We start from the raw sequence: 20,756 nt of genomic DNA on the forward strand, positions 1-20,756 counted from the left end.
TTCATAAACCAAGTTTCCAATGCATCTCCATAGTCCTAAAAGCTCAGCAACAACCTTTTGGTACCCAAATTATATTGGGTCTATCCAAGTTAGTCACAAAATGCTTAGGAATCCAAATGGCTCTTATGCTAGTTCGAGGAAAATCAATCACTCTAGTAGCATAAGTACCAACTTTGTATTTCCTAAGCTTAGTAAAATTATAATGGACAAGATTTATTTTGGGCATGTTACATTGGGACAATCCTTACCTAAATGTCTTTTTTCTCTACATGTGTAGCAAGTGCCATATTTTGCTTTTCTTGATTCAAAATTACTTTTAAAACTCTGCACTTGCTTCCTTTAGTTTTTGCTCTTGAATTTGACTCTTGCTTGTGTTTTGTAGAAGTGAAGTGGGTCTCTTTGGGCACCAACCGGTCTGACTGGTCTAGCAATACCGATCACATTTTGGATGGCATCTGCTTGTGTGTGGGGGTCAAATTTAGAGCTTTCCTCCCCTGACTGAACTGAAGGCGAGATAATTTGGGGTCGGATAAAACAAGAAATGGCGGAACCAAGGAAGAAGACGACGACGAAGAGGGTTTTCCACGGAGCAAGGAGGAAGGCAAAAGCAGAGCAAAGCCTAACAAAAAGTAGCCCAGATGGGGGATGGCTCGGCGATCCCAAAACCCCGCGAGCAAGGCCCAGCCAAAACCTGACTCCAAAAGCGGGACAGGACAAGGCGGTGACGGAGAGTACCGAAAAAGAAAGAGGCCGGCCGCCCTCGGCGGCGCCGGCGTCTTTGGATCCTCCGCCCGCCGGACCGGCCTTATTTCCCTCGCCGCCTGCTCCGCGTCCTGCGTGCTTGCCGCCCTGCTGCATTGCACACACTCGCAGGTACGCTCCGTGCGTCTTCTGTTCATTTCCTTGCACTGAATCTTGGGATCCCATAGCTCGGGTCAGCTGGGTTGGACATCGTATGCTCGCTCGCTGTAGTCGCCCCTGCGGTTCGGTTCTGCGTTTCCAGGCCCTGCCCCCCGACGATTACATTCATCAGATTTCTGGTTGCATAGGACGGCATTGTGCTTAGTTCACTGGAATTTTCAGTTGTAGTGTGACGAAATGGTAGGACTCGAATCGCCCAGATCACAAAGCTGTCAAAGCGCCTGTATTTAGCTGCCTGCTCCGACAAGATTCCGTCAATTGGTGGTTAATTGCGATCGAGCAAGTCTAGCTGACTTGATTTCCCCATGAAAGAAAATATCCCCCTTGCAGTTACTACTTAGTTCCACTGGTGAAACTCAACTTGCACTGCAGTTGCTGCTTCTGAAAACTGAAGTTCGCTGTTTTCTGTAAGATTTCAGGATTCAAAGTTCTGCGGGCCTAGTTAGCTAATCGGCATGCGCAGCGCAGAGTAGGTGTACATGACAAAATGAATCGTATAGCTGCCACTGTTGTTTAGCTTTTTGTCTTGGTCTTTCCTAATTGGCACAGTTGGGGGGCCAGCATTTCTTGAGAACTTCACCTCATGAAACTATCATTGCAGGTTTCAGCACTTCTTGACACTCCATAGTTTGGAAGCAATATAAGCAGATTTTTAGAAATATGAACCCGTATTTCTTTGGTTTCCTTCTCCCTTTTGTCGCGTCTCTGCTGCTCACCAAAAGGAAATCTGAGAAGAAGAGGGGAGTACCAGTAGATGTGGGTGGAGAGCCCGGCTGCGCCGTCCGTAACCACAGATTTGAAAGGCCCATCGAAACGCACTGGGAGGGGGTTTCCACGCTTGCGGAGCTATTTGAGCAATCATGTGAGCAGTTCGCCTACATGCCCCTGTATGGCACCAGGAAGCTAATTGCAAGGGAGTTGGAGGTGGCTCCCGATGGAAGATCCTTTGAGAAGCTCCATTTGGGAGATTATGAGTGGAAAAGCTATGCTGATGCGTTCAAGACTGTATGCAACTTCTCGTCTGGCCTACTGAGAACTGGGCACCTCAAGGATGAGCATGTTGCTATATTTGCTGATACTCGGGCTGAGTGGCAGATTGCGTTGCAGGTATCTTCTCTACCCATCTACCAATGTTCTGCAGTTTTCCTCCTATAGAATGTTAAATGATCTCATGGGAAGAAAGAGAGTAATGTTAGACTTCTTATAGAATGAACAGTGATAATGATACAGATATATATGAACATTTAACAAGTTATGACTAGTTTCCTTCAATGATATCACCACATATAGAAATCAACTATGCTGTTTTGCATATATTTTTTATGGTAAATGAATTGTGCCACGACATTTTACATATGTTATTTACATTGAGTTAATATTTAGCTCTGCAAATTATTTGCTACATCGTTAATCTTCTTTCCCCCCTCTTTGCAAGGCGTGCTTCAGACAAAACATTACAGTTGTCACAATCTATGCCTCTTTGGGGGAGGGAGCGCTATGTCACTCACTAAATGAGGTTGGTTACTTCACCCCATGCTGACCATGTATTCGAAGTCCTTGTTTATACCATGCTCAAGCCCTTGTACAGTTATACATATCTTGACACAATTGATTTTTCATTTTTGTTATCCACAGCATTCTCTCTGTTTATGGTCATCAAATACTGGCATTCATTTCAAACATTATTCCTTAAATATTTATGATGTCATACCTATTAGTTGCAGTTGCGGGACTGCTGTAATTTTAGCTAATCTTATTCTTGGTGTGACTCTTTAGACTGAGGTAACTACTGTTGTCTGCGGACGGAAAGAACTGAAAAAGCTGGTTGATATAAGTGGGCAACTTGATACTGTGAAACATGTCATCTACATTAATGAGGAAGGTGTCTCAACTGAAGTATCCTTGGCTGAAAAATGCACTAGCTGGACTGTTAAGTCATTTGAGGAGGTAGAGAGCTTAGGACTGGAAAGGCCTGTTGAAGCAAGCTTACCTCTCCCATCAGATACGGCAGTGGTTATGTATACAAGTGGCAGCACAGGGATGCCTAAGGTATGTTCAAATCCTAGCATTTTTTCTTCAAAAATAATCCTAGCATTTCAATATTTTTATTTTGATTCTGCAGCAGATATGAAATAAATCTCTCTTTCTAGTGCTCATTTTAGATCACTTCAGGATGTGTAAACATATCAAAGCTTGTTTTCCTACGATAGTCTATAACTTCTTATGGAGTCAACATTCTTGTTTGTAATTTTTTTCACAGGGAGTCATGATGAGCCACCGCAATGTCTTGGCTGTAGTTTCAGCTGTTACAACCATTGTGCCTGATCTTGGCAAGAAGGATGTGTACCTGGCGTACCTTCCGCTAGCACATATCCTTGAATTGGCAGCTGAGGTAAGCATTGGCATGACATGTTGGTCTATTCCACATTGTTGTTTTTTACTCTAATTCACTCCATGTAAATTGGATGTTTAGGCAATCATAACTGGTGTTGGGGCTTCAATAGGATATGGATCACCTTTGACCCTGACTGATGCATCCAATAAAATAAAAAAGGAGACAAAAGGTGATGCTTCTGTACTGAAGCCAACACTAATGACTGCTGTGCCTGCTATACTTGATCGTGTTCGTGATGGTGTACGAAAGAATGTAATGCTCTTTACTGGTACTTCATACATTTCTTTTTCGTTCTCTTTCATGTTATCTCAACAGTTCTGTTTTTCTTATACCGACATGAATTCAGGTAGATGCAAAGGGTGGGTTAGCAAAGAAACTATTTGATATTGCCTACAGCCGCCGTCTAGCTGCTGTTAATGGAAGCTGGTTCGGTGCGTGGGGACTAGAGAAGCTCTTGTGGGATATGCTTGTCTTTCAGAAGGTTCGTGCAATCTTGGGAGGAAGGATTCGCTTTATCCTTGCAGGGGGCGCACCTTTGTCAGGGGACACGCAGAGATTTATCAACATATGTCTTGGGTGAGATCCAAGTATTCCTTATATTTGTCATTCTCAATTTGTGTTGTTAGTGCCAATTTCATTTGTTGTCCACTTTTGGTTCCCAAACTAAAATTAAAATCTTTGAAGTCAAGAGCTTGTGCATGATTATATGACTGTTTCATCAATATTTACAGCATAACTTATGCTATTGCAGGGCTCCAATATCGCAAGGATATGGCCTGACTGAAACTTGTGCTGGTGGAACATTTTCAGAGTATGATGAAACGGCTGTTGGCCGTGTTGGTCCTCCTCTGCCTTGTTCATACATTAAGGTATAGAAAAAATGTTTTCCTATCCTAGTCATATGTTAATTTGGTTAAGATCCATATCCTGTGACAGCAACTATCATTTTCATATTGGGTACAGTTGATAATAGTGAGCTATGTCTGGAAAATTTTCCATAAATGCAATATGTTTTTATATATGTCATTACTAAAGATTGCTGATAGACTCATGTGTCTGAATGTTTGAAGGGCAACGCTAAAGACAATTATCAAGTTATTAGATGAAAGTAACGTATGTGCTGATTTTTTTTTTTTTGCTTGCCTACTTGTTTTATAGCCCTTGTCCTATTCTCCCTTTCCTTCAGATACAAGTTTTCCTTACATAACAGCAATCATTTTTCCACATGATAGTTGATAGACTGGGTCGAAGGTGGATACTTAACAACTGATTCACCAATGCCTCGGGGTGAAATAGTTATTGGAGGTCCAAATGTAACTAAAGGCTACTTCAAAAATGAAGCAAAAACAAATGAAGTCTACAAGGTATGTTTCCAATAATACCCAGTACCCAGAAAAGAGCGTATTGTGGTAACTTTTTGTTTAACACTCTGCATCTTATGAAGGATGATGAAAGAGGCATGCGGTGGTTCTACTCTGGTGACATTGGGCGCCTGCACCCAGATGGCTGTATTGAAATCATTGACCGTAAGAAGGACATTGTCAAACTTCAGCACGGTGAATATGTATCTCTAGGAAAGGTTGGCAAGCTTCCCTTTTTCTGATCAAACAAGTCAATGTCAGCTCTTGTTAACTTATGATACAATCACAGGTGGAGGCAGCTTTGAGTGTGTGCCCATATGTTGACCAGATCATGATCCATGCTGACCCCTTCCACAGCTACTGTGTCGCGCTTGTTGTAGCTGTACACAGCGAGCTGAAAGGCTGGGCCTCAAAACAAGGAATCACATATAGTGATTTTGCAGAGTTGTGTCAGAAGCAAGAGACTGTCAAAGAAGTACTCCAATCTTTGGCAAAGGTTTGAGTTCTCCCTGCATCTCAGCTAATTTGTGTTTGTTTGACTTCCGACACTGCATGCCTGATTTGATTAACAATTCGTTCATGGTCCCCCTCAACACAATTATTTGTTCAATTTAATGGTTCAGTAATGATTGCATTTGATGGAAGAGATGGAAGATTTAATAATATGATATCACCTCGTTATCCTTATTTTTCTGAGAAATACATTTTTTTCTTCAGGCTGCTAAGCAAGCGCGACTGGAGAAGTTTGAGATCCCAGCCAAAATCAAGCTCATACCAGAGCCATGGACGCCGGAGTCAGGCCTCGTTACGGCCGCCCTCAAGCTCAAAAGGGAGATCATCAAGAAGGCATACGAGAAGGACCTTGCTCAGTTGTACTGCTAGTGTCGCTGCTGCTAGCCTTTCTTAAGATATGAAGTGTTTGTTGGTCGCGACAACAAAATGTTCCAGTTGTAGTATGTTTTGAACCGCTGTTTTTGTGGAGACAACTGCTGAAGGTGGTTAGACCTGAAAGTGAAAGAGAGCAGGTGATTCCGTCGCCAATAATGTCAGTGTTTCCCTGAACGACAGGAGGAAACTATACTCGGCGTTTTTGTTTTTTGTTTTTTTATAATTAGCAGAATTGAGGATTCCTTCACACCTAAGAGCAACTGTTCCTTAGCAGCACGCTATGGTAGAATCTTTGTTGAATTTTTCACTGCCATGATTCCCGTAATTTTTATAATGTTGAACAAGGACACTTTGACACGGACTCACTGCCATTATTCCCGTAATGTTTACAATGTCGAACAAGGACATGGACACTGACATGGATAACCGTGCACAATTCTTGAGATATCAGCATCAGCTTGTTCCAGAATGCAGTAAATTTGAACAAAGTCTTGTTTAGTTCATTTTGCATTTTTAAAGGAAATCTTTAACATTTGAAGTATTAAATGTAGACTAATCACAAAACTAATTACAGATCTCGTCTGTAAACTACAAGACAAATCTAATGAGCTTAATTAATCTATCATTAGAGCATGTTTACTGTAGCAATTTAGTATCCAGTCATGTCCTAATTAGGCTCATTAAATTCTACAATCCATTTGTAAAATGCGATTTATTTTTCGACTACTACATTTAGTACACCATACAAGCGATTTACAAAAATTTTGCATTTTGAGATCTAAAAAGGGCCCAAGTTGCAAATGCTAGTAAACTCTAGTAGCATGCGGAATTGAATAAAAACATTCAGAGATGATTTTTGTACTTTAAACAGCATATCAACCATCCAGCTCATAAACATCAGAAACAAACCATCAGCTATAACAGCAGAAATGTTCTAGCAATAGATGACATTGCAAACCAGGGATGCAGTAATGGGGCGAAGAAATATATATATCAATTATCACGTTATTATTTGGCTACAATTTCGTGTTCTTTATTCACCAAGGATAAAATTAAATCCACTTAACCCAGGAGCATCCATCCAGCCGTAACCCAAAAAAATAACGTCTTGACACCACCAAATCGAACATGACTGGAAGTGCCACCTTCCTTCAGCTACAAATGTTTCATTGATACATGGTAACATGAATAAACTAGACAAGAACCTCGAGTTCAAGTTTCTCTCAAAACAGCATGTAATAAACACAGCAGTAGTTATAGAATGGTAGCAGCAAGCGCCTAATCCGCACGGGATTGGCCAGCACGGGATGAGAGGATGATGCCCACGATGAGACCATAGAGAGCAAGCGCTTCTGCGAAAATGAGAATGAGGATCATGCCCACAAAGAGCTTTGGCTGTTGTGCATTTGCCCTGAAATCAGTGACACAGAAGTCAAAACAACATTTCAATTTCCAAGCAAGCACATAAAGCCTCCATGCAAAGAGAAACATCAGCTAACATCCAGGTGAAAGCCACAAGTTATTGAATGGACTGTATAAACCAAAGAGGAGTAATAGGATGAAATGGTTAAGGGCAAAGACATTCTAACTGAATTAATTTAACTCACAGAATAATTGTATCCACATAATAATTATATATTAACTTTTTTATGAATATCCAAAAAATGAATTACCAATCTCTTCCAGATTCACTATAAATGCATTGGTAGAAGGAATATGAAGTGTATAAATATGCACAGATTAACCTGGGAATTTATCCAAGCGTGTGTTCATGTAAGTGTATAACTTAAGGTTGATCATACTTAAGTGAAGTAACATAACATGCCATGCCAGTGGACTCCAAACTTTTCAACCATAGGTAATATGCAATGATCCTTGTGCACCCACTACACAACTATGATTTACATGAGAACTTAACATGTAGAGGAACCTGTGGCGTATGTTTTTCTAATGAACACTATTTTTCTCAGGTAAAAAAGAGTGTTTCAAAAAGTGTAGTATCAAAACATAACAGGAGCACGATGCATAGCATTATCTACATACCATCATTAAAGTGACAGGACATAGTCGAAGTCAAAGGAATATTGTAAAAGTGGTACCATTTGTGTCAATTCCATCAAAAGGACTAAATGCATTAGGCCAATAAAGATCTATAACTTGAAATGCTAAAAAGTGCCTGTGATAAATGGATTTTGATTCTAATGACTTGAATGGTGATAGAGAAAGTGAGCAACACCATTATACATTCGCATTCTTAGTGCAATTAACCCTATAGCACTCAATATACACAGTATCAACATTTATGGACAGGATCTATATGTTACTCTCTCAGGCATTAATAAAAGTAACGGACAGTAGCAAAATCAGCTTAAGAGATATTGATGTATAACAGTTGCTACAAACATAAAGTAAGTTGAGATCTTTTTACCTGACACCAGCATCACCAACGATGCCAATGGCCATGCCAGCGGCAAGCCCAGCGAGGCCACAAGCAAGCCCGGACGAGAGATGGGCGTACCCATCGAAGAGGTAGTAGGGCTTGGCCTTGGGGTTGATCCCGGTACTGATGATGACGGCGATGATGAGGCCGTAGATACCGAGCACACCAGCCATGACCACGGGCACGATGGACTTCATCACGAGCTCCGGCCGCATCACACCCATGGACGCCACGCCGACGCCGCTCTTCGCCGTCCCGTACGCCGCACCCATGCCTGCGCCGGATCAAGCAGACCAGCAACAACGGCGTCAGCAGCAGCAACAGCAACCGCCTCACCCAGAAAGCCCATCGCTTTCTTGAATCCCGCCCCCGATCGGGCCGAATCTAGTGGATCCAGCGCCGGCACGCCTAGGATCGGAGGCCAGAGCTCGGCCAGATCGAGCCGGGCCATGGCGCCCCGACGATAGATCGGGCAACGAATGGCGAAAAATCTAAGCTTTCCTAAGGAAAAACCGCAGCTTTCGGTAGGGAACCGCTTGATCGCGCGAATAGGAAAGGGGAGGATGGGGACGGGGAACGCACATGAGAAGATGAGGGCGGCGGCGGCGCCGAGGAAGCCGAAGAAGGGGGCCGTCTCATCGCCGCTGAACGCCGACGACATCTTGCTCTCCCTGTTCCTCGGCTCCTCTCCCTCTCGGTGGGGTTGCTCGGTCTCGGGGCGGCCGCGTCGCCGGGGTGGGGTGGGGAGGAAGGGAAGGGAAGGTGGGCAGGCAGGCAGATGCGATCTCTCTCGAGCGGAGCCTGGTTTCTTTTTGTGGCGACTTCCCCCACCCCGGGCCGATCTGATCTGAAAATCTCCAGACGCGAGAGCGACGACGGGCCCACCACGGGTTTCCCATTTTGCCCCTGTGGCCTGGCTACGTGGACGCGACCATTCTGGCCGGGTAGAGCCGTCGAGCAAAGGCTGTCTCTCGTGTTCTTCAACTTCAACCATGCCATTTCATCAAAAAAAAACTTCAATCATGCCATGATCTGACTGATAGCGTGAATTTCTGAGTTTTTTCCCGCCCCCGCCAATGATGGGCACACGATGAGTGAGCAATTGATTCTTCTTTCGGAATCAAAAACTTTGTGTCCTATATACAGTGGTGCATCTGCATAAGCAAATCTTTGAATTGCATACACATTCTCATATTATCAAGTATTACTAGCACTACATATAAAGCATAATAAAGTTATTTTTTTTGAACAAACAGCATTCGACGAGTGCATTTCATTATTATAGTACAAAAAATAACAAAAGTTATGTCATCGGGAGCCTATAACCAAGAAAAAGAAAAAAAACACAGCAACAAACACCGGCAAGTTGGATTGAGGTATCAACACGCGCCAAACATAAGATGTTTTAGTTCACAGTTTGTCTCTTGCCTGCTCATGGATGCAGCAGGCAGTTCAAAAGTTTGACCTATTTAGGAATCTCCGGATCTATGTTTATTTTTAACATCCCGAAGCATTTCGTCACTTGCTACGCCCTTCCTCGTCTCTGGGTGTCTAGGTATCCACCACAAGCCTTTCTTGTTAGCTAATAAGGTCTTGGATTAGTTTTCTTTATTGTTGATTAGTATTCATCAGCTACAAATTTAGTTAAGTTAGTTCTTGTGCTCGATCGATCGGCTTGTGCTTTCATTCGTAACATTTTTTTCAGGTACATTCTTAACAGTTTTACCAAATTAACCTCAACTTAGATCCCAACAAAATTTGTTACGAATATATTAAAAAGAGTAAATTCACCATCGGTACTTAAACTTGTTCTGAGTTCTCAGTACTCTTAAAATGGACATAATGGTCCTTTGAACTTGTCCGCACTCTCATCCACATCATTAAACTTGTTCCGATTTCTTATCCCGATCCCTGTACTCTCAAAATACACATAATGGTCCGCAATAGGTTCATATACTTTCAAAATACATTTTTGTGGATTGTTTCAAATGTTTAGGATTTCAAATCAAGTTCTAATCTCACTTAAAATTTCATGAAGCAATCATCTTAGATACAATACTTATTGATGTTTAGAGTTCTTATTTTACTACTTTATTTAATAGTTGATTTTATTTTAGGAATTAAAAATAATGCTAGAATCATTTATCCTTGTCTCTAAAAACTCCTAGCAAATCCAAAAAATTATCCATAAAACTTTTGATCCACTTTGAGGAGGAATCAAACTTGAGTTGAAATCTAAATGAATTTGAAACAATTTGCAAAAAATATTTTCTAAATAAACATTGCATTTTAGAAGCATATGAACCTGAGAGTGCAGAACAAGTTTAAGAATTGGGATAAAAGCATGGGATATGTACGGACAGTTACATCCATTTTGAGGGTATCAGGGCCGGAATGAGAACTCCGGACAAATTTAAGGACCGGGTTGGAAGCGCGGGACAAGTTTAAGCACCATTATGTGCATTTTATGGGTGCCGAGACTAGGGTGAGAACTTGGGACCGCCGGTGAAATTTACTCTATTAAAAAACCATAGGCGTCTTCTAAAAAGAATGTTGTGAATAGTTAACAATCTTGTAGTTCCATCATAGAAACAATTACTTGCTTTTTAGTATGTGTTTGAGTGTTTTTCCTAAATATCGTCCCTCACTTTTTAGTATGAGTTTGAGTGTCCCGCTCCCCCTCACTTTTTAGTATATGTTTGAGTGTTTTTCCTAATATCGCCCCTCTGGATCTAAGTCAAACATTTTAAACATTGGTTTCACGTTACATTTTACATTTCAAGTTTTGGACCACTAAAAAGTATATGAGTACATTTGTCTCGAAATGTGATTTCATTATGCACGCTTTTGGTAAGCTTTATGAATTTTTTTTGTCAAACAAATGCTAGTCCAAGAAATGCTACTACTACTACTCTCCTATGATCTAAATAGATGTAGTTTTAGACTTGAGTACGAGGCTTAAGAAAGTAGAACAAATAAACCCTTATGTCTTATTTAATCCTGGCTCTTTATAAGTTCCTTAGAGCATCTCCAACATTTTGGCAAATTGATTCCCCATCTTTATTTCTTTGGAAAAATGAGAAAAATAGGTCTCCAACAGTTAGGCATCGCACTTGGCATCATTTCCAAAGTTGCTAAATCTGGGTCTTCCACGCGCATATTTGCGCGCGCATCTGAGGCATCGCCGTGCTGCTGTTGTGCTGCTTTGCCTGCTTGCTTTGTGTGGGACTGCAACATCTGCGCACAACAACGGACTCTGGCTTCAAAGGGTGCACTGCAGACGACATGACCCATCACTACAACTCGTTGCACGGAACATTGCGACCCTAGCGTGTGAGGAATAACAATGCAGTTCTGCACTTCTTCTGGGTGCATCACGTGCCTAGTGCCGGGTACTGTCGATAATTCCATGATCTGCACTTCCATAGTGCACCATGCAGTTCCGCCATGGAGCGAGCGCGAGACCAGCCTCGAGCCTCATGCCATGCACAACGGAAGAGGGAAAGAGTTTGCGGGAAAAAAACAAGCCATCAAAAAAAATTCGAGGGTCCACAAATCAGATATTGGAAAGGTAAAATTGCCAAACTATTGGAAAAGGGTTGTTTTTTTACTTGGCTTATGGTTTTGGGAGTTGGCAAATCACAAAATTTGTCAAGTAGATTTTGGCAAACTCTTGGAGATGCTCTTAGGTGAGATTGAAAATGAGAAGTGCATGATAAAACATTAGTTATGAGCTAAAGTTATCTCTTTTTTTTGCGAAAGAGAAGATATATTAAAGATAAACATCAGCACAGTACACCCCCTTTTACAAACTGGCCCCCAAAGAAAAGAAAAATTACAAATGAGTCCTCAGGACGCATCGTCATCTTCCTCATCTCCGGTCTCCAGTTCGTCGTCACCACCACCGCATCGGTCCAGATCCACCTCCCCACCTGGCAAGGGACTCCAAACCTTAGAAGCACCGCAAGAGACATCGCCCAGAACTCCGCCAAGCGAATCAAATCCGATGAACGAGTATCGGCTGTCACCTTGACAGAAAGGGGGAGGAAGAAGAAATCCGCCGTCGCCGGCCAGAGGACCGACGACCGGAATAAAAGTCCACCGCCGCCAAGGAACCCAGCAACGGGGACAAGCCACACACCCAGAGGGGTGACCGGAGCTCCCACCCTTTCGCAAAAGACCAGGAGATACAAACTCACGCTGTCATCGCCGGAGCCGGAGAAGAAACAGCGGAGACACCAAAAGCTCCACGGACCGCCAGTGAAGAGGAAGAAGCAAGTGTCGCCGATGCACCTGCCAGCACCACCGTGGCCTTCAACTCCGCCGGCGCCCCAGAGCAGCAAAAGAAGCAGCGCACATCGTCGAGGCGCCACTCCACCCTAACCCTAACCCTAGCTGCTAACTACGCTAAGACAGGGAAACTAAACAAGCCCACCGGCCGATTGAGCTTCCCCTCCCTCTCCGGCAGACCGGCACCGACGAGGGCGCCGGAGAGGAGGGGGAAGCGGTGAATCGAGACCGGGGGCACCGAAATCGCCCGTCGCCTGAGCTCCTTACTGTAGCAAAGGGAAAGGAACGGGGAAAGGACAACCATGAGCTAAAGTTATCTACATAAGTTGTAGAATCAAATACATTTTGATGATAATGCCAAAGCTTAAACCAACATCAATTTCAATAAGGAGGAAATACACTTTTATTGAATGGGGCTATTAGAATGGCCAAAGAAATTCCCACTGATCCATAAAAATTTATTCAAAGAGGTGCCTGAATTGCAAGTATCAGAATATGCTGTTACGGCGTACTCGCAGCCTGAATTGTAAGTATCAGAATTGTTAGTAAGAATTAAGGAAACAGGTGGTCTAAACTGACCACAATCACAGCCCATTTCAGTTCGCGCCAGGTCTGGACCATGGGCTGCATGCGCTATTCATCATTCCACAAGGATGGCCAGATTCTCATGGGCCTCACAGTGGTCTTGTTTGGATGCATTCGAGTTCATAGAATGCGTCTTCTAGGATCCGTATCAAGAGCTAATAGAAGTCTATTTATAAAACCTCTTCAGAAATAATTGTAACTTTTCGTGTCGAATCTAATAACAGTAATTAATCAATAATTAGCTACAGTAATGCCACAATAATCATCCTCTAATCATGCAGTCAAATGTTTCATTAGATTCGTCAGAGTTCCTAGCGCAGGGTTCTGGAGTTGGTATTATAAACTGCCTTCATTTAGTACAGTAATTAGTGGTCAAAGTGTTATTATTCTTAGAATTCTAGGAAACCAAACAAGACTAGTGTACTGAAACAGTTCAATGTAGGCAAGCGCTAAAAAAAGAGTGGTGTTTTTACCCTAATTTGTAGTGCTTGTGATTATACTTTCATATTCTTTAATTTTGTGATTTTACTGTTGCTATTCACAAATCAATGTGATTTTGCCTCTGTTTTGACTGTTGACTAGGAGTAAAATAGCGTTGACTATAGGTAAAATCGTGTTGACTTGTGAATAGTAATAGCAAAATTATAAAGTTAATAGGAAAAAGAGGGTAAAATTACAATTGCAATATAAATTAGGAGCGAGAATACAAATGCCAAAAAATGTACCAAAGGAAGCAATGGATCGCTAAAAATTCGAAATAGTCATCACATGCTCTCAGCTAGCTCACCGCCGAAAAAAAAACTCACTACCTAACATTGCATGCAAACACGCCAAAAGTAGCTTTTTTAAAAATTATCCCTCCCTGCTTATCTTCCACCCTTAGGCTGCCCCGCAGTGGATACACCATCCCTTACTCTATCCGATACTGCAGTAAAAGTTTAGCGTCAAAACCGCCGCAGTGGCGTACTACATCTGAGGGACCGAAACCGGCGACCAGAGGGGGTGAATGGGAAAAGATCAAAATTTCTCTCGAAATCGATCCGTCGACCTATATCCCAAAAATCACCACAAGCCCTTGAACCTAGGATGCGAGAGTAGCTATGGAAAAGCTATCTCCTTGCGAAAAGCCCTAGGAAGCTACGCGAAAGCAAAAGAGTCAATACGATGCAAATCGCAGAACTCAACTGCCTGCACCGGTCTGACCGATGCAACGGACCGGTCTGACCGGTCGTGGCCTGAACAGGTCTTGACCGGTCTGACCTGTCTAGCCGTCCGGTCTGACCGGTGCCACCCAGAAAAACCCGTGAACAAGACTTCAAAAGAAGAATCTCGAGCAAACGAAGTCCAAATCCAGTAAAACTTGGAGGATACCTCCGCAACTAACCTGCGAACATATCCCCAAGAGATCTTTCCCAAAAGATCAAAGAAACTTGAGAATTTAAGGGAAGATCAAGAAGGATTGGGGGTTTCTCAAGAACTCAAAAACTTCAATTCGTAGGAACTCGTGGTTCCATAGGGTTTGGCACGAGTCTAGAGGTACGGGAATCACTACAAAGAGCTCTACGAACCATCGCGATCATGTGCACCAAGAACGAAAAGAAAATCCATCACAAACGAGCACAAGAGGGATGGGATTGGATTGATTCAAAAGCCCAGAGGGCACAAGAAGGATGGGGCCTCCTTTCCCAATCAAATCCATAATCAAATCCTACTCTAAAGAGAAGAACGGGGGGAGAGAGACACAGGGGGGCGGCCTGGAGTAACAAGCAATCCACAGACGAGATACAAAAGCCGCACGACCTAATACAAGTGAAGAGGTATTTATACCCGCGGAGACCGGTCAAACCGGTTCCATGGACCGGTCAGACCGGTTGGTTAGACCGGTCAGACCGGTGCCAGGGACCGGTCAGACCGGTTGGTCTGCAGTAACCCCCTGTACAAGATCCCATCTGACGGCTGAGGTTCTTTCTTCGGAACGAAGTCTTCTCCACGATGCCGCCATCTTGATGAAGATCCGGTCCACAGTTTTGGAAGGTTCGTGAAACCCGGGTAGATGGCCGGTTTTGAGAAAACCGCCAAAACTCCTCGCGCGGGAAGATTCCCGCCTCCACGCCGTGGCTCTAGACGCCGTTCCCGCCTCGGCCTTCTGACGGCCATAGACGCCGCCCGACGCCCATCACCTCCTCACCCGCAGCGAGGCCCTAGACACCGTCGACGCCCGTCGCCTCCGTCAGTCCCGAGACCGACGCCCGTGCCTCCACGACTTGGCGTCTTCAACTGCCGTCCACCTGCTTGGTTTTGTGGTGCAAACCAAGAAACCCGCCTTCCGTCGCCGCTTGCGCCCTCGATCCAGGAATGGACGCCATAGCTGCCGCCCGGCCCGAGCTCCTCCACGGCAACTCTCCGTCGACACTCGACGCCCGTGTACTTGCAATCCAAAGACCAAGCGCACGATCACACCGCACGGTTGACAATTCACTCATCACAGGCAGGATAGAGTACTCAACATTCCTCAATCTCCCCCTTGATGAGTGCATTGTCAACACACCACCTGAAAACAGAGAAGTGATAAAATAGAAACAAGAAAGTGAAGAACTCAAGCAAGTGACAAAAAGCTCAGAAAGTCAAAAATAGTCACTTACTCAAGCACAGATCGATTCCCTAAGACAAGGGCAACGGCTCGACGCAATCGATCAAAAGCCAAAACATGACTCCTCAAAGACAGAGGTAACGCTCGACGCAGTCATGCTGGAAGAGGCAGGAAAACGAGGAAAACTCAAGAGCCAGAAACAAAGCAGACACTCCCCAAGCAAAACTTTTCCCTCTCACAAGTGCAACTCTCCCTAAATGATGCACTCTCAAAGCCCTGTGCACAACAAGTTTTTCAAAAATCAAACAAGTCTCCCCCTTATTCGATCACTCCCTTGTTCGATCACTCCCCCTTGTTCTATCACTTCTCCCAAATTCTCCCCCTTGTTGGCACATGCACACATCAAGTCTAAAAACACCTAAAGCTCCCCCTGAAGCTGAAACTCTCCCTGAACAGATGCTATGCAATGAATGCAATGCAAGAGGTGTAAGTGAAAGCATTCAGGGATACAATGAGATGAGCAACATCTAGTCACAAGCACGTGTGCATCCATAAACATGACCTGCATCTAGCTCAACAGGGTATATCAAATCAGTCTAGAGCTAGGCAAGTTCAGTTTAGGAGAAATAAAAGCATCACCCAAGATCTAGCACTAACAAGTAGGGAATGAAAAGCAGTGCTAATCATACTCATACAGGTGATCCAAACCAGCCAAAAGCATGTTGCAAACATTCATTTTTCGATCAAATTTATATCAAGCAATTCTTAATGCCAGGGGTTGAAAGCTTGTCATGCTTTACTTAGCAACGAGGCCAAGCCTATGCCAAAGACAATCAGAAGCTTAAGGCACTCGTTTCAGTCATGCACAGCCTTGCCCGGGTTCTCACAAGTGCAAAGTGAGCCGTCCCGAAAGCTCGATCAGTGCGGCAAGCAATCCCACCTGGATCTTTTCAATCCATTTCAATAACAGTTCAAGCAATTTTATAAAATTTAGATCATTTCAAGTATGAATTGCTGAACGAAAGGCTACAATAGCATGAATAAGATAGCAAAGCATATCAACACATCCTATCATGCTAGTAGCCAAAACAGGGTGACAATGTTTTCAGATTTTCAAATCAAAAAGCTTAACTCAGATGATATGACATATACTATGGAGCAAGCTATACATGATCAAGTCTAAGAAACTACACTAGCAAGCACTAGAAGATCATAACAGTGTATACAAGAATGCCAGTGTAGTGAAGCAATGCAAAATGCAAACATGTACAATGCATATGCACAATGCAACTAACCAAGCTAAAACTAAGAGAAAGACAAAGACAAGCCAAAAGAGAAGAACGGAGGGAGAGAGACACAGGGGCGGCGGCCTGGAGGAACAAGCAATCCACGGATGAGATTCAAAAGCCGCATGACCTAATACAAGTGAAGGGGTATTTATACCCGCGGAGACCGGTCAGACCGGTTCCATGGACCGGTCAGACAGGATGGTCTACAGTAACCCCCTGTACATGATCCCATCTGACGGCTGAGGTTCTTTCTTCCGAACGAAGTCTTCTCCACAATGCCGCCATATTGATGAAGATCTGGTCCACGGTTTTGGAAGGTCCGTGAAACCCGGGTAGATGGCCGGTTTTGAGAAAACCGCCAAAACTCCTCGCGCGGAAAGATTCCCGCCTCCACGCCGTGGCTCTAGATGCCGTTCCCGCCTCGGCCTTCTGATGGCCCTAGACGCCGCCCGACGCCCGTCACCTCCTCGCCCGCAGCGAGGCCCTAGATGCCGTCGACGCCCGTCGCCTCCGTCAGTCCCGAGACCGACGCCCGTGCCTCCACGACTTGGCGTCTTCAACCGCCATCCGCCTGCTTGGTTTTGTGGCACAAACCAAGAAACCCGCCTTCCGTCGCCGCTTGCGCCCTCGATCCAGGAATAGACGCCACAGCTGCCGCCCGGCCCGAGCTCCTCCACGTTAACTCTCTGTCGACACTCGACGCCTGTGTACCTACAATCCGAAGACCAAGCGCACGATCACACCGCACGGTTGATAATTCACTCATCACAGGTAGGATAGAGTACTCAACATTCCTCAGCATCGCGAGCGCTAAAACAAAGGATCGCTCCACATCCGCCAAATCTACCGCGATAGAGGGCGTGCGCTACCTCTACTTCGGGCCCACTCGCAACGGCTGCATGTCCGAACCTCCGCCCAGCAGCGCGTCCGCGTCCGGCCCGCCGCGCGTTCGCCTGCACTCCGCCGCGCGTTCGCCTGCGCCCCGCCGCGCACCCCTTTCCTGCTCCGCCATCGCCATGGGGACGGAGCTCGAGGCGAGCGCGGTGGCCGCGAGGCCACAAGCTTCAAGGGATGCGTGCCGCTGCATGGGGGCTCGCCATGGCCGTGGCTCGCGCGAGAGGACGAGGTTCGCGCGTGCGCCGCTGGACGCCCCGGCAGGGGCCGCTCGCCCACGCCCGCCGCTAGAGAGACAGAGGAGGAGGAGGAGAGCTGCGCGGTGGCCGGCGCGGGTAGGGAGGAGGGCTGCGCAGTGGCCGGTGCGGGGAGGGACGTGAGCTTGGCCCACCCACGGCGGCGCAGAGCTCCGCCGCCAGGCCCGCCGCTCGCCGGCTCGGGATGTTGGGGAGGGAGCTCTGCCGCCAGGCCCGCCGCTCGCTGGCTCAGGATGTAGGGGGACGGAGGAGGAGGGAGGAGGTGGTGCTGGCGTGGATCCGCCGCCGCAGCCATGGATGGATGAGGGAGGAGGCCGGCATAGCCGCCGCCGCCCGAGGCCGCTCCCACCGCGCGCGCCGGCGGCTCCCGCTGTGCGCGCAGGGCGTCGCTCCTGCCGCGGTTCCGCCCTTGCCGCAACATCGGGCTGCCGCCATCACTGTGGGTGCTGAAGCGGAAGAAGTAGCAGGCGCACCAGCAGCGTCAGGTGGTGGTGCAGCAGCCGCGGTGGGACGAGGGTCTGCTGGGCTCCACTGGGGAGTCCGTGGGCCGCGCCTTCTCCTCGATGGTGCTCATCGTGCGGGAGCTGCAGAGCTTCGCGCTGCCGTAGATGCGCGACACGTTGCTCTGCGACGACCTGCAGGGTATGCTGGCGCACGTCCAGGACGAGATGCACACCTCCTTCGTCTGGCTCTTGCAGCACATCTTCGCCGGCACGCCGACGCTCATGGTCTCCCTCATGCTCCTGCTCGCCAACTTCACCATCCACTCGATGGCCCACAGTGTCACAGCCGCGGCTGCCACCATCCCGCCCGCTCCGCCCGCCGTCGCGGCGGTCGTCGACATTCAGCGCGCCGAGCCGTCCCAGCCGCAGTTCGACGTTCTCCGTCGGCAAGACGGCCTCGGTCGGCGGGAACAGTGGCGGCTAGGCGCTACTGTCGCGGGCGCTACCGGCCCGAGCGGTGCGCGGTGGGTGGAGGCCGTCGGAGGGAGCAAGGGAGGGAGGAGGAAGAGAGAGTGGGAGGGGAAGAACGGGGGTTGGGAGAAAGTATTAAATATATCTGACATGTGGGCCTATTTTCCGATAGTTGATATAGAGTAGAGGTATAGAGGATGGATGGATGCGAAAAAATTAGATACAGAGAAAAAAATTTGATGACCAGATAAAAATATTTATTTTAAAGAATGAATTTAGAGTACCACAACTGTGGGCCGTCCGAGCCACCTGCCGGCTGCTCGCTGATTTTGCTTCTCGTGACGTCAGAGTGAAGGTCCGCAGCTTGGTCGCACGAGCGAGGTGACTAATTAATTTGCTACGTGGCACTAGGCCACTAGCTAGCTAGAGCATGCAGAAGCGACGGAAACAGTGCCGGAACCACAATCTAGAAGGTGATATTCAAAATTTTAAGAGATGGAAAAGAAATTTTCGTACCAAATTTTAGAAGTTGCAATGATAATTTTCAAAAAGATATTTAACTATTACTAATCAGCTTATCTTGTGCTCAAGCTTGCTTGATTTGGATCAGATCTGCATTTACTTGCTCACCCACATCCCACGAGGCACAGACTACTGGGTGAAGCGGCAGCGCCGCGCACGCTAGCACTGTCTCGGCCACCTCTCGCTGAGCCTCTACCCACTTGGTGGATGAGTGCATATCTTCGTCCGTCTGCCTGGTCTCGTGGGGGCGCTCTCGCCGCCGCCCGTCAGAATCGCCGAATCAAGGAGCTAGGTTGTTGTCTTGCCTAGGAAAATTGGGGAATAGAGTGATAAGGGGGCTCACTGGCTGCTTGACCATGAGCATGTAGGCCGTGGGTGAGAAGGGATGTGGGATGTGAGCTACTATAATTTTTAGTATGAAGCAGAAAATAGAATTTTAGAAGACCATCATAAAATTTTCAATTCATATACACATATAACTAGGCGTGCAGTCCGCGCATTTGCGCGGCTAGTATTCAAAATTTAAAATTTTACATGTCGTTGTATCATTACTTAAAGATTATACTATTGTTTACCGTACATCACCATATTCATCATTGTAAATTATGTCTTATTATCGGTTAAAACAATTCAAATATGATCTACTTATGATAACAATTTAATTTGTTGAGCCTTAATTATATTATGCATATAATTATTCTTATTTTGTTTTATTTTGATTGATTTTTTTTGCTTCAATTTTTATTAATAGTATATGTTTGTAACTGATAAATAGTTAAATGGTACTTTATATTTAATTTTTCATAATGGCATTGGTGGGTGATTTTTAATTAGGCATTGGGTATTTTAAGCTAGTTTTTATTAGGGTAAAGTCTGTTTTTCAACCCTGAACTATTACGATAGTCTGATTTTGGCCCTTGAACTACGAAACTGGACATTCTACACCTCCAACTAACGAAACCGTTTGAAAAACAACCCTGGCTCAGCCAAATGCGGTTTGCTACAGTAAAATTTCCGAAATTCTAGAATTTCACACCTCTCTCAATTAAATAATAAAGAAAGCATAGTTAATATTGTCTAAAACTCATGATATGTTTTTGGGAGGTAGATCAAAAGACAAGGAATCTATTTTGGCTAGATGTGCTACAATAGACATAAAGGAATTTGAATTATAAAATTTTAAAAATAGGTAGAATTCAAAATTCCTTGAATTTTAGGTCAGCTAAACCTATGATAAAAATGCATTAAAAATATGATAATTCATAATTTTTTATTTAGTTTAGTTAGGTACTTTTTATTGACCCAAATTCTATAGAAAATTCATAAATTAAAATTTGAGGAATCAAATTTGATTCAAATTTGTGCATTGCGAAGGAATTCAAAAACTTTCATAAAAACTTGGGCCAATAA

General features: G+C 45.1%; 2 protein-coding genes and 1 pseudogene across 2 annotated transcripts; 2 read left to right on the top strand and 1 right to left on the bottom strand.

The window, feature by feature from the left end:
• Nucleotides 1–645: 645 nt before the first annotated feature.
• Nucleotides 646–5,872, top strand: LOC120686031 (long chain acyl-CoA synthetase 9, chloroplastic-like). The gene is made up of 12 exons (XM_039968189.1): nt 646–873; nt 1,523–2,028; nt 2,357–2,437; nt 2,698–2,970; nt 3,182–3,313; nt 3,395–3,568; nt 3,663–3,892; nt 4,068–4,185; nt 4,549–4,680; nt 4,761–4,895; nt 4,967–5,173; nt 5,395–5,872. The coding sequence occupies exons 2-12, from the start codon at nt 1,582–1,584 to the stop codon at nt 5,557–5,559; spliced, it is 2,094 nt and encodes a 697-aa protein (XP_039824123.1). The 5' UTR covers nt 646–873; nt 1,523–1,581; the 3' UTR covers nt 5,560–5,872.
• Nucleotides 5,873–6,529: 657 nt separating this feature from the next.
• Nucleotides 6,530–8,841, bottom strand: LOC120685446 (V-type proton ATPase 16 kDa proteolipid subunit). The gene is made up of 3 exons (XM_039967370.1): nt 8,588–8,841; nt 7,994–8,279; nt 6,530–6,976 (listed from the first exon to the last, which is right to left on the bottom strand). The coding sequence occupies exons 1-3, from the start codon at nt 8,664–8,666 to the stop codon at nt 6,844–6,846; spliced, it is 498 nt and encodes a 165-aa protein (XP_039823304.1). The 5' UTR covers nt 8,667–8,841; the 3' UTR covers nt 6,530–6,843.
• An 8,934-nt stretch (nt 8,842–17,775) lies between these two features.
• On the top strand, nt 17,776–18,963 carry LOC120684700 (annotated as a pseudogene).
• The last annotated feature ends 1,793 nt before the right edge of the window (nt 18,964–20,756 follow it).

The sequence above is a fragment of the Panicum virgatum genome, chromosome 8N, assembly GCF_016808335.1.
Source record: "Panicum virgatum strain AP13 chromosome 8N, P.virgatum_v5, whole genome shotgun sequence".
NCBI lineage: Eukaryota > Viridiplantae > Streptophyta > Magnoliopsida > Poales > Poaceae > Panicum > Panicum virgatum.

Coding starts and splice junctions, on each gene's coding strand:
- LOC120686031 (XM_039968189.1), top strand. CDS start 1,582: ATGAACCCGTATTTCTTTGGTTTCCTTCTCCCTTTTGTCGCGTCTCTG. Junction 2,438..2,697: donor TATGTCACTCACTAAATGAG/GTTGGTTACTTC, acceptor GTGACTCTTTAG/ACTGAGGTAACTACTGTTGT. Junction 5,174..5,394: donor TACTCCAATCTTTGGCAAAG/GTTTGAGTTCTC, acceptor TTTTTTCTTCAG/GCTGCTAAGCAAGCGCGACT.
- LOC120685446 (XM_039967370.1), bottom strand. CDS start 8,666: ATGTCGTCGGCGTTCAGCGGCGATGAGACGGCCCCCTTCTTCGGCTTC. Junction 8,280..8,587: donor CGCCGCCCTCATCTTCTCAT/GTGCGTTCCCCG, acceptor GATCCGGCGCAG/GCATGGGTGCGGCGTACGGG. Junction 6,977..7,993: donor GTTGGTGATGCTGGTGTCAG/GTAAAAAGATCT, acceptor CACTGATTTCAG/GGCAAATGCACAACAGCCAA.